The 13478-nt window shown below is 50.4% G+C and overlaps 2 protein-coding genes across 3 annotated transcripts; one reads left to right on the forward strand and one right to left on the reverse strand.

The window, feature by feature from the left end:
- Window positions 1-1594: 1594 nt before the first annotated feature.
- Window positions 1595-6201, reverse strand: EME1 (essential meiotic structure-specific endonuclease 1; the record flags this gene model as incomplete). Of its 2 annotated transcripts, none has more annotated exons than XM_084236876.1 (8): window positions 1595-1771; window positions 1999-2188; window positions 2530-2645; window positions 2817-2943; window positions 3124-3245; window positions 3341-3430; window positions 5202-5329; window positions 5415-6201. In XM_084236876.1, the coding sequence occupies 8 exons, from the start codon at window positions 6199-6201 to the stop codon at window positions 1595-1597; spliced, it is 1737 nt and encodes a 578-aa protein (XP_084093002.1). The 2 variants fall into 2 exon arrangements, with proteins under 2 accessions (XP_084093002.1, XP_084093003.1); XM_084236877.1 differs by having other exon boundaries at window positions 2817-2933; window positions 3114-3245.
- Window positions 6202-7576: 1375 nt separating this feature from the next.
- MRPL27 (mitochondrial ribosomal protein L27) lies at window positions 7577-12850 on the forward strand (the record flags this gene model as incomplete). Its single annotated transcript, XM_084237963.1, has 4 exons — window positions 7577-7616; window positions 10054-10179; window positions 10578-10645; window positions 12353-12850. 4 exons carry the CDS (start codon window positions 7577-7579, stop codon window positions 12557-12559), a joined length of 441 nt encoding a protein of 146 aa, XP_084094089.1. The 3' UTR covers window positions 12560-12850.
- Window positions 12851-13478: the final 628 nt, after the last annotated feature.

Genomic DNA, 13478 nt, shown 5'->3' on the forward strand with positions numbered 1-13478 from the left:
CCTGCCATCATCAAATGGCTGCTGATTGGTACTTGAGACCTCCTCTGTAGGACTTCTTTGTTCCTTAGTCAGGGTTCCCTGGTGGAATAAGGTGAAATGGGAGGTGGGGACAGTTACCTGCATGCCTAAAGGAATAGGCTTGGGGGTGGGGAGAGGAAAAAGCAGCCTTTTCTAGTTGTTCTACAAAGCTGTGTAAAGGCAAGGCTCGTTTCTACTAAACGGTCAGCTGTCACTACATTTATACTTTTGTATGTCACCAACCCTTTCTTTCATTCCTCCCTGGGCGGCCAGGGCAGATCAGGAGGCAGCGTGTTATTGGGGACCAGGGGATTTCCACACTCAGCAAATCTGGCATAAATTGGGAGGGAGGGGCATATCTATTTTCTTAAGGACCTCAGACATTCAAACCTATTAATGACTATACAAAATCTCAGCCCATCAAAGGGACTCCAGAACCATTCATTCCAATCTGACACTTGAGACAGGGGAACTAAGGCCTTCCAGGACTTGCCTGTGGTCTCCCAGTTAGTTTGAGGCACAACTGGACACCCACTGTGGAATTCTCGTAACATCATTTTTTCTTTTACCACATCCCGAGAGAATAGAACTCAGACCAGATTGAATCTCTCAGTCATGAGTCTTGGGCAGCTTCTGTGGAGTTCTGCCTGTCTTAGAGCATTCACTCCGATTGCCAATAAATAAGGAGGCACTTCCACCTGGCCAGGCCACACTGGGTGACAGCGCTCTTAGTAGCTGGTGTGAATACATACCTCAAAGGCAGCCTAAAAACTCAAGCTTCATAGAAATTAAGATTTAAATCATTTTCTAGACCTCGAACTACATCTGCTCAAGGCGAGCCAGTGGCACCATGCAGTTTATAAGTGGTGCACTAACTCTCATGACTAGCAGGGAGGGGCAGGTGGCTGTTCTCGTATCTGCCAGCTTCAGCATTTTCCTGCCTCGTGGCCTCCTTTGCCTCATCTTTTCACAACAGCTAGATGAACCTGTTCAGAGGCAGAGAGGGTGGGTCCAGCATCTCCTGAGTGGCCCACCTGGACAGGACTGCCATGTGTGACTGTCCTGATCCTAGAAGAAATATGTTCTCCTCTCCCCGAAGATAGCTCTGCTGCATAGGCCCACACCTTTCTCAGAGTCACTACACATCCCTTTAGTCTTCCTCTAAACTCCAGAGCCATTGGTACAAATGCTTTATTGAAACTAAACAGACAGTACATGAGATGAGATTGAGAGAACACAGAAGCTGGCAGTGATCAGGTCCGGTTCCTGCCGACATGCCGAAGGCTGTTCACTTGTGCTCTCCAGATTGGATGCTGAGGTTCTTTAGCATTTCTACATTATTAAATATGTGTCTGAGTGGTCTGGCTTTGTTCCTTTGTGTTTGGGGGGCTGACTGGGGAAAGGTGGCTCCTACATGGCAGCTGATTTTTGCTACTAGAGGAGGAACATTAAATGCTGTGAAGGTAAGGAAGTTCTGCCTCATGTTGACATTAAGGAGACTTGCATAAATAATGATGCCCAGGAAAGTCTCGGGCCAATTCGGAAGTAACTTCAATCTTGGCCCTGGGGGCTAGCGTCAGTCCGCACTGTCTAAAGAGAGATCTGGCTGCAGAGTGGTCAGCTGAAGGTAGATACGCCTGGACAGCTCTGGTCCAATGCGGCGGGAGGTGGATGTCACACCTTCCCCGCGACGCACCTTTATGTCTGCAAGCAGATTCTGGCGCTCTTGCTCCGAAAAACACCTCCTATAAGCCTGAAAGTGGCAAATGACCTGTTAACACCATCCAGTCACCTCTTGTCCATGAACGAGGACAGCAGGAGGCCATAAGCTTGGGTTGGGGGATGAGAACCTGTCCTCCTTCCCTGGGTCAGTGTTAACCACTGATCTCAGCAGACCTGCCCGGGGCCCTCCCAGAGCCATCCATGGAAACCTGGAGTCAGGCCACAAGACACAGGGCCGTGACCTTTGGGGCCGCATACCTGGAGTAGGAGCTGTGGGGAGGGATAAGCATCCACAACTGCACTGGCCATCTCCAGGCTGACACGGTTCAACTGCTGAATCTGTCTCTTCCATACTACTGCAAGTCCCCTGCCAGCGCGGTCCACTTTTGCCCCTCCAGCCCAGTCACTCTCCAGGCAGAAGGAGAAGCTGGTCTGGTCTCGGAGCTTCCTGCAAATAGCACATTTGAAAAACTGCAGATACTCGTTACTCTCCTGCACCTGTCCCTAACTGGGAACTTAAAAACGCTCCCCAACACTGACCTTGGGTATGGGGGCACCGTTTCTAACCTATTTGCGTGCTCGCTTCGTTCCCAAGCAGTGCTTGTTGCTAAGGCAGAGTATCTCAAAGGGACTGGTGTACCATTCCCAGTGTGAGGTCAGTGCCTTCTGCCGCAAGCATGAGACAAAGGACTGGCAGCAGGGTACAGGGGGAAAGGACATCTCTGGGTACCAGAGCCACCATACAGACAGGGTTAGGCAGTGGAGCTGGGACTCGCTGGGGGTACTCACTTGAAGGGTGTCTCAGCCACAGCCTTCGTGAATGCACATACCAAGTCAGCCAGCTCTTTCCAACTCTGCACAATTCGAGCCTGGGTTTCTGTGTATAGCTGCAGATCCACCAATGCCTAGAGACCCCGAAGCAGGATGGACTGGGTGGAGAGACCAGTCTGAGGGTCTCCTCTCACTGTTCATTGAGCTGCACCCCAGCCCCTGGGCTCCCTGTTTAGGCCCTTCTCTCCCCAATCCAGCAGGCATTTTACTTTCTCAGTAGGAGATCCAACTCTGGCAGTTCTTACCTCTTCCATATCCACCCTGGACACCACGGGCCCTGTGTTGGCCTCTGGCCGACGCTGCTGCTGCTTCTCCTTGGCCTGTTCTCTATCTGCCATTCCCTGTTTCCTTCTCTTTGGAAGCTGTGGAGCACTGAAGCAGGGGAGAGAGAGTCAAGAGCAGCAGTTCCAGGCTGAGCTGAGGCAGAAGAGAAAGAAGACAGGCCCAGAGCATCCCACGGGGCTTTTCAGGGACCCAGATCTTAATTAATCCACCCCTATTGATCCAAGAGCTGCCTCCTTTAATGCTAAAGTCTCCATGACACATGCAAACCTGAAGTACTTCTCCTGGTCCACAATCACCAATGACAGCGCTTTCCCTGCTGTCCTTGCTGTGATGTCAGCTACAAAGCTCCGAAGTGTTTCCTTCCCTTTCTCGGTGCTGCTCAGACTTCCCTGCATGAAGGAGCAGAATTTGCAGTAATGCTTTGCTCCCTAGCCAGAGCTGGTCTGTCCTGGGTCTCGGCACTCACCCCCCAGGCTCTGCCCACCTGCTTGAAGTAGTAGATCATGGACACAAATGCCTCTACCAGGAGCAGCACCAGGACCGCCGGCTCTTCCACCCAGCCCTCCTCTCCATCCTGCCAAAGAATCCGAACCCAGCAGAGGGAGGCAGGTCAGCAGGTGCTCAGCACCTGTGAGAAAGACCCAGGCCTTCTGGGTGAATGAACCCCCCACATCCCCCACCAACAGTCAGCCTGGCCCATTTAATGGTCTCCTTTTTCTTCAGAATGAAATCATGGTGGCAAGAAACCACATCACAGCTCAGAGGCAGTAGGAAAGGAACACAGCAAGCTGAAATGGGCTGAGAAATAACTGCCAATTTCCCCCCAGTTTGAAATGGGGAATGGGAAAAAAACAAAAAAGGGGGGGACTGGAAGGAAAGGCAGTTCCTCCAAAGGACTGGCACAAACACTCACTCCGGTTGTGAGAGCAGATGCTCACTATGAGCTAGGGGGCCCTTACGAACAAGCATTTGTGAGCTAAGGGTAAGAATCCGAGGGGAAACTTCAGTCTATGCGGGCACGCCCTCTTCACCATAGCTGGGATGTAAACACAGCCAAGGCTGCCTCAAGGTCAATTATCTCGCAGCAGGAGAGTATCATGGAGTGACTGGGGAACTGAACTTTTACAGGAAGTTGTTGGTTGTGGGGACTGAATAAGATGAGCAGCCACAGAGCACACAGCAGACACAGAAAAAAATCCCAGGCGCATGACACAGTGAAGAGGGAGTGGGAGGAGCTCTGGGTTCTACTTCCGGCCCAGTACTGACTAGCCACGATCCTTAACCAGGCTTTCCACTTCTCTAAGCCTCGATTTCCCCACCTGTAACATGTGGCTCACAATTCCCTCCTTATAGGATAACTGCTACTGAAACATGAAAGAGAATGTAAAAGTGCTCTAAAAGGCTAACCTGCTATGTGGATACAAAGGTCTGCCAATACTCCAGATTAGAAAGGTGTTTAATTGCTCTGAAAATAAGGAGACCTAACAAGAGAGGGGAAAAGCCTTCACGTTTCATCTCTGGGCTCCTGCAGATGACGGGTGGAGTGTTTGGACTCTCAGGCAAGAGGAGTAGCAGGCACGGGAGGCCGCAGCAACTGGGAGGCCAGGTGGGATTCAAACACAGCCCGCTCATTCCCAAAGCTCGGTGAGCAAGCGCTAGGATCCTGGGCACTGTCTTCCCTCTGGCTGGGCGTGGCCTGTGGGGAGCCCAGCAAGAGACTGGAGGGAGAAGGAAGGGGAGTAAAGGCAGGGTATTGCCTTCCCTGGCTTCCTCCCAATGGGGCTCCCTATGGTTGCCACACTCCACTGCTGGAGATTAAGCCCCTTTCAAGGTGGTCCTCTCTACATTGGCTTCTTTCTCCTGCGTTTTGTAACTACTTCCTCCCATCATCCCTTCAGGCCTACACATGGCTACAGCTAAGCCGTGGTTCTCAACCAGGGATGATTTTTCCCACAAGGGATGACTGGCAATATCTGGAGACATCTTTAATTGTCACGACTGGGAAGGGTGCTACTGGCATTTAGTGGGTAGATGCCAGGGATAAACACTCTACCATCAGCAGACAGTCCCCAAGACAAAGAACTATCTGATACAAAACAGCAACAGTACCAGAGGCAAAGAACTGGAGTTATGCTGTTATTACCCTCAAGTATTGAGCTGACCCTTATAGTTTTCTGTACCCTGCCCACACCTTGGAAAGCAGTCCCCTTATTAAATCCTCCTCCAAATATCCTAAGTGTGCCATCTGTTTTCCTGCTGGGGCCATGACTGATATACATCCTTTTGAGTAAAAGCGTATTTCTTCTGTAACTCTAAGAGGGAGGAGGAGAAAGGCCAGCTCCTACCTCAGCCGGCCCGGCCCTTCTCCTCCAGGTGACACTGCGAGGCACTTCCTGCGCCTCAATGGCACAGCAGCACCCCATGGACTGCAGCGCTCCCAGGAGCTGGCCCCCACCTTCCATCTGCAAAAGCACTGCAACAGATGGGGAAGGGGCTGTCAGTGGGTGGCCCAGAAAGCAGGTAACACAGCCCCAGGTAAAGACAGATGCCGGTAGAACCTGGATCAAGCACCACAACGATGTGCTTTAAGCACTCCTCTGGCCTCTGGGCTTTTAGCCTGTGAACCAGTGCTGCCTCCTTCTTCCCTTCCTCTCGTCTCAGGGCGCCTTTCTTCACGCTTGCTTGTTCCTGGGTCTGGTTTCCCTGTGTGATTCTCCTCTGCGCCTTCTGACGGGGCTTGGTTCTTTTCTGAGTTGGGGGGGGCTCGGCATTTGTGTTGGTCACTGTCAAGCTTTGGCACTGGACAGGGCTGGTGGTTTGGCAGGCTGGAAGCTGGTGGCATGGATCAACTACTAAAGAGAGCTTGTTATTGAATGCAAGTCTCTCTGAGGTGGCATGGAGGGGAACATCAGGGCTCTTTGGAAAAGTCTGTTTTTTCCAGTCACATGCTGCTCCTTCATTATTTTGATGACCCCAGACACTTTTAACCGGGGAGTCAGAATCATCAGGATTCAGTTGCTTATGGGTCAAAAACTTACAAGTAAGCCTCTCAGCCAGGGGAATAAATTCCTCCTCACTCTCACTTCCACTGCTTAGCACCCTGACTGGCTCTCTTTGTGTGACAGTTTGAGATACGTCTAGGACAGATGGTGGGTTTTTCAACCTTGGTGATAGAGGACAAGAGGCCTCAGAATCTGAGGTATCTACTACTACAATCTTCTCTTCCCTCTGAGGTTGGCTTCTCTTTGTTGAAGCTGGTTCCTTCTTTAGAAAGGTAAATACTGGCAACTCCTCAGAGTCACTATCACTGGATTCCAGCGAGAGTGGTGACTTCTTCAGAGCCATCAAATTAATTTCCTAAAAGAAAAGGAGATGATACAAAGACTGTAACATTGAATTCAGTCCCCTGGACATGTTCTAAAGACAAGCTTTACAGAGAAAAAATTGCGATAAAGAGAAACAGAAAAACAGGAAAAGGGTAAGGTTCCAGCATATTCGATCTAGAACTTAGAACAGTCATGCCCTGTATTCTAACAGAAGCCCTCCTCAAGTCCTTTCTAGGTAAAGATGAGCTATAAACAAAGTGGAGGTTACCACTGCAAACTTTTCAATGGGTAGTAACAACACTCAACACCACTCATTTGTTGATCTCTGAATTTGAAATGGAGATGCCAAAAATTATCCTTAAGTGAGAAGCAACCTGAATACCACAAAATTCACTTTAAATAGTGGTTTTTAGTTTATTCACACAGTTGTGCAACCATCACTACTACCTAATTTCAGAATATTTGATGACCCTGAAAGGAAATCCCGTAGCTATCAAGCAGTCACTACCCATCCCCCTCTCCCACCAACCCACTTCAACCTCGAATCTACTTGTCTAATATGGATTTCCCTTCTGGATATGCCACATTAATGGAATACACAGTAACATGCTTACAAGTTCCATTTATGTCATAACATGTTTCATTATTTGGGTTTTATGGCTGAAAAATATTCCACTGTATAAACATGCCATATTTTGTCTACCACTTGATGAGAATTTGTTTACATTGTGGGACTATTCTGAATAATAGTTCTGCTTTGAACATTCATGCACAAGATTTTGTGTGGACACGTCTTCATTTCTTTTGCATATACACCAAGGGGTGCTGTTGCTGGGTCGTGTGCAAGAGTCATTCTTTAACCAAATATTTACTAACACTGTTGGTGTGTCCCGGCATAAGCCGGGTAACATTTCTGGGCTTCGGTTTCTTTTTCAGTAAAAACAGGACAGTTACTGTTGTGAGAAATAAAAGAAACGACGCGTCTTTTACAGCGCTGAGCGGAGTCTCTGGCACATCACAAACGCTGAGTAATAATATATAATGGGCGGCCAGGAAGGGAGCCCATCCTTGTCCCCGCCAGGGCCTCGGTTCATTCAGTGCAAAACGAGGGAGCGGGACTACCCAGCCCCGCGGCCGGCTCCGCGCCTGCCAAGGCCGCACCAGGGCGGGGCGGCTCGTCCACCCTCGGCGCCAGACCCCGGCTCCCCGGCACCGAGCCCCGGCCGAACGCCTCCCCAGAAGGAAAGCCCGACGGCCCGCCGCGCCGCGCCGGCACCCCGGGACTCACCTGCAGCTTCTCCCGCCGCGCCTTCAACCGCTACGCAGGACCCGGAAGTGAATCTCAGGAAGCGGAAGTGACGTTTGCCGACGCCGGAAGCAGGCGCACGGCAAACATGGCGGCGGCGCTACTGGCCCTGAGGACGAGCACAGCTGGTAAGCAGACGCCCGGGCCATTGCGGGGGGAGGGGTGGAGGCGCGTGGAGGCCCGTGGGAACGCGGGGGATGGGGATGTTCTCTTCGAAGACCTGCTGGGGTTGGTGGGGCAGCCGGAGCGGATCACGTGACCCGTCTAGGCGGCCTGAGCGTGGTAGTTCGGGGAGCACGTGCCCCTCCCCTGCTTGAAGGCCAGGAGGTTACCCTAGAATTGGTGAAATTGATGGCTGGGAAACTCTGCCGCTCTCGGCGGGGTGGGAAAGCGAGGTTTGTCCCGAAACAGGGAAGCTGGAGAGACGGGGACTTAGGTCCTCAAGACACCGACTCAGTTTTCTGGGCAGTGTGCTCGGGTTTTTGTAGCGGAGCGCGGGGCAGGAGGAGATAGATGGGTTTTCGATCTCAGCTTCTCCTGTTGCGGGAAGTCCCTCCTGCATGGACCTTTCAAAGTTGCTTTTCCGTCACCTGTGAGGCTGGTGGTCGTTGTGTCAGCCTGTCCAGAGACGGCGTGACCAGAGTCGTGGTGGTTCTGTGACGGTTCATACTTTATCAATTCATCTGTCGACAGAAGCAACTGGGAAGGAGTGAGGTCAGTGCTGGGAGTTTCGTCGAGGCGGTTTTAGGGAGCTAACATGTTAGCAGTTGAGAACTGTAACTGTTCTCCACGAAGGTTACAGCAGTGGCTGGCTCAGGCACTGTTCTGTGTTTTCAGAATAAGCTCCCACTTCTCCCCCTCTGGGTGTGTTTAGATCCCTTTACATCTAAAAATGGGTTACTGATATTGGCACATTGGAGCAAAAGTTCACCCTTTGGTTCCACAAATTGACCTCTGTCTTTGTGCCAGACAGTGGTGGGGGATGGGGATCCCAAAAGACGGTTTCTACCAGCTGGATGATTCTTTCTATTGGATAAAGCCATAAATAAGCACATACGTAATAGTAAAAAAATGTAATGTGTCTTTTTTAATGTTGGGTGGTTAGGAAAGGCCTCTGAGGAGGCCACGTGGAAGTTGAGACCCAAGGGCTGACAGGAGGCCTCTCCTGCCCAGGAGGAGACAGCAAGGAGTGACTTCACCCAATTTCACATTCTGAGAAAGTGACTGTTGGTCTTATGTGAATTGAAAGAGGGCAGGCATGAAAATGAGGAAACCCGAGGGGAAGCTGTGATAGCCCTGAGGAGAGATTTAGCCAGCAGGTTAGCAGTGACTGTGAACTTGGGAGGAAAATGGATGCATCTGAGAGCTGTTCTGGAGGCTGACTCCAGAGTTTGCTGGTGAGCTGGGTCCGTGAGGTAAGCAAAGGGCAGGGATCTGCAGTGACTCCCTGGTTTCTGCTTGAGCAACTGCCTGGGGGGTAGCACTGTCTCCTTGGAGGAAGAGGAAGGGAAGTAAGGTGAAGGGCAAAGATTTGCAAATAATTTTGGTAAAGCTAAAGTGCAGTTCCTGCGCAGAGGGAGTGAGAGCCTGGGTAAGTGAATGGGTGTTTAAAGGTAGGAAGATCCTAGTCCTGGGCTTTATATTTCTCTGTGAGTCATTATCGCTGGTCCTTTCCCCATCCAGTCTCTGTTCGCATTAGAAGTTCAGGAAGCGAGGCTTTGGGCTCTCTGGGGTTATAGTGTCCAGAGACCTACGGGCTTTCTAAGGCCCTGATGAGCCAAAGAGGGGCGCTGCCCAGCCCTGGGCTTGTCCTGTAGCGGTGGGCTTTTCTCTTGTTTCCTGTGCGTTTAATTCACTTTTCTTTATAACCTGATCACCACTGAGCACTTTGGGACGAGCATGCAGAACAGCTTGACAAGCGCAGGGTATAGGTCTCCTCGGCTGCACCTCTGTTTGCTGGAAAAGGCCCAACCTTCTGAAATGGCCAGGAGCCTGTGGGAGCCACCCCCAGAGAAGCTGTCGCCTTTGTTGACAAGTGTCTGGGGTGCAGTGGAGGGGTGGGAAGCTGAGAAAGTGGTGGGTGTGGCTGAAGCAAGGCTTCTCTGGGTGTTCTGTTGCTGGCTGCTGTGGTCTGGGCCCTGCACGGCCATGGAGCCTTGCGGGCATGGTTGTGAGTGAGGCTCACACAGCCAGTGTGTGGTGTCCTCTGCTGGCTTCTGTGTCTGTGGTGTGTGTTTCTTGACAACACTGACTGTGTCAGGGCCTGGGGTACATGGTCTCTATCATTTTTCCATTAGTACTTCACTCCCCTCACCCTACCCCCGCCCCAGGGCCACACAGCACACACGCACTTCTTGCAGTGCTTACACCACGGACAATACAAGGAATGACTTGTCCACTGCCCTGGAAAAGGCCAGTGACTTCCAGACACCCCTGATGACGAACACAGTCAGTGGCATTTCTGTGCCTACATTTTCCTCCCCTCCCCTGTCACTCTCAGTGGGGCAGATGCTTGGGATTGGGAGCATCTCTGCCTGAACATTTTTCTTGTTTCTGCATTTGTAGCCCTGCTGAACCCCCCTCAGGCCGCAGCTCTGGCTGTCAGATATGCATCCAAGAAGACAGGAGGCAGCTCCAAAAACCTTGGTGGAAAGTCACGAGGCAAACGCTATGGCATCAAGAAAATGGAGGGTGAGGCTGTGCCTTGATTTCCGGCTCCCAGCTGCACGCTGCTCTGCTGACCCCCGTGTCCCTTTGAGAAGCAGGAAAATCACGCCAGTGCCTGATCCTGGGCTCTCTGCTTAGATCCCCAGAAAATCTGGCTCTGGCTTAAAGGGACAGAGGCTGGTGGGGGGCCTGGAGAAGATCAGATAGATGTGAATCTTCTCTCCATGGGACTGAAGAGAAGGGGTGTGGGGTGGGGTGAGGGTGCTGGGAAGACCCTCTGGGGCTTGGTTTTATCAGGGGCAGGCTTAGGGGCTGGTGTGCAGCCTCTGGGCCAGGATCATGCAGGCCGTGGTGTTTTCTCAGCCGTTTGCTGTGCCACCCCTTGGGACTCAGCGCCCGCACTCCTGTGGACTCTCTTCTAGGTCACTATGTTCATGCTGGTAACATCCTTGCGACTCAGCGCCACTTCCGCTGGCACCCAGGTGCCCATGTGAGTTGTTTTGGGACCCTCCCCCAGTTTTCCTTTTCTAGGACCTCCTCTCCACACACCTAAGCACAGTAACAACAGTACCGGTTGCCTTTATTGGGTGCTTGCCACGTGCAGGCATCGTGCTGGTTCCCGGGCCTCCCTCCCATTTCCTCCTGCACCCATCCATGTAGGTGGGCAGGTACCATCTCCGTTTTACAGATAAGATGCCCGAGCCTTGGAGAGCAGAGCAGTCTGTGTGCCAGTGCTGGGATTTGAACCAGTCCTGCCTGACTCCTGGTTAGCCTGGAAAGGCATTAGCCTGATCTCTTGGTTCTTTACAACCCTCAGTGTCTGGAGGAGGAGATGAATAGTGATTCAAGATATTTTCTCAGTCTTGGAAACAAATTTCAGTTTATTCCATTTTCCTTGTTTCTAAAAAGTCCTTTGCATCAAGTATTAGATGGGTGAAAGAAAGCTTAAATCCTTATAAAATGGAATTCCCCAAAATGAAGTCCATACCAGGCGGGGATTTCAGTTTCAGCTGGTTGGAATTACTCTCTGAGGTAGGGAAGTTCTCTGTTAACATTGATCTATACTATGCTCACACTATTTAAATGTTGGTTTAGTTTGTTTTGTAATCAGTTCCCCCTCCACTCTGGTTTTGGAAACCTTAATAGGTACAGAACGACTGATAGTGACTATGATTCTTTCAGAATACTCATCGTATGTGAGTTGATTGCATATGTAATAACTTTATCTTTTAGCGGCTATGTCAACTATCTGGACTTGCTAAAATAGTACTAATAAAAGCTAATTTGTTTGGACTTAGGCAATAATCTAGGCTCTTTGTGATCATTACTTGTATGATCCTCAGGATGACCTATTAAAGTAGTTAATATTGTTCCTTTTGCAGATGAAAAAACTGAGATGCTTCAAAGTTCATTATTTTCTCCCTATCATATAATAGTAAGTAGTAGTGCTGGGACTTGAGCCAGACATCCTGTCACCAGAGCCCACTTTTTTAATCAGGAAAATGTTGAATAATGCTGGACTGCCTGGATGAAAATTATTACACATGCAATCTCAAATTCTAAATAAGAATTGCTATAATACAGTTAAAAGACTGTCTATACAATGCATAGTTTATTTAATCACATTGCTCATATTTCTTGTCTGAAAAACAGAGGTTTAGAAATGGTACCTGCTTTACATGATGAGAATTAAATAAGTTACTAGATATGCAAGGCACACTATATTCAATAAGTACTAGCTGGTATTGTTACTTTCTTATGACACATCATCCATACAGCATTGGTATGTGCTTTCCATGGAGCCTAAACTTCATAGACCGCTTTGTAGATGAAAATGAAAATTAAACTAGAGCTAAATCTGTGAATTTCAGTGTTTTTTAATTCTAAATGAAAACAAGTTGCCAGGGCATTGATGAGGGCATTTTGCTTAGTGATGACAGGATTTGTCTGGTGGCGCTTCTGGCCTGCTCCACAGACTAGGCCACCTTGTCAGTCCTGAGGTGCTGAACCTCTACCACGTTTGGCTGTTAGAGTATTTCCCACCTTCTGTCAAAGTCAGCCTGGAAGTACAGCCAAGGAAGCGCCAGTAAGTGGGGAGGGGAACCCCAGTTGATGCTTTTGAACCCTGTCCTTCAGCCACAGACCTGGATCTTTGTGAGACAACTATCCTCAAGCTGACGAGGTTTGTATGTTGCAGGTCGGGCTGGGGAAGAGGAAGTGCCTGTACGCCTTGGAGGAGGGGGTAGTCCGCTACACCAAGGAGGTCTATGTGCCTAGTCCCAGCAACGTGGAGGCTGTGGATCTGGTTACCAGACTGCCGAAGGGTGCAGTGCTCTACAAGACCTTTGTCCACGTGGTTCCTGCCAAGCCTGAGGGCGTCTTCAAGCTGGTGGCTATGCTTTGAGCTCTTGGCTGAGGCCATTGGACAGATTGGAACCCAGTTGACAAGAGACGGTGGCACTAGAAGTCAAGTACTGGGGTGCCAGCTTCTCCCACAGAAGAAGTCTGATGGGAAGACTGATGTGACTGGCTATGAACCCTTTGGGAGACCTGACTTGGGGCCAAAAATAAAGTTAGCTAGGCTCATCAGTCTGTGGTACTTGGGGGGCAGACCTAGAGGGAGCTGCTACCTAATTCGTTGGTCCTTATCCTTGTTCCCTAGTGCACACCCAGGGGAACCTCACAGCAGGCAGGACTTTTAGCGAGAAAATAAGAAGAGGGAACTTTGTTTTGGGTGGGGATTGGGGAAGGAGGAGGAGCATATTGGGTCAGGGAGGCATTGCTACTTCTCTTGAATCCCACATAGTCAGGCCCTGGGAAAGTTGCTTCCTTGAGATTGGGAGAGGAAACAGTATGTCATACTCCTTTCCTGGAGGCATAGTCACATGGAGCTGGTCAGGAGCCCTGGAAATGACCACATGGCAGCCCCCTCCCTGCCTACCTCTATTGGGCCAGGACAGAGAGACCGCATCTATCCTGGAAAGACATAGGTCCCTCCAGTGCCAAGGCAGAATATGAACAAATGGGTATCCATCCCCGCCAAGTGAGACCAAGCTTATATTCTTTCTGATTTATCTCAAATCATAAGCAGCAGCAAAGAGTCTGGGTTCAGGAATACTCGGTGGAAGCCTAGAGTGGGCTGGCATCAGGCCTTCATCGCCACCCAACCTGAGGCTTGACTTCAGGTAGAAGAGCGAGGAAGAAAATGTCAGCTGGCTCCAAGGTTGTGGCTGGAGGTAGGTGGTGTCAGCACAGCCCCAAGGAGGGTCGTGTAGGATCCAGTGGCTTCCTCCATGGACTCCTCGCCTGAGGGCAGGAGCTCA

This window comes from Talpa europaea (assembly GCF_964194135.1).
Source record: "Talpa europaea genome assembly, chromosome: 7".
Taxonomy (NCBI): domain Eukaryota; kingdom Metazoa; phylum Chordata; class Mammalia; order Eulipotyphla; family Talpidae; genus Talpa; species Talpa europaea.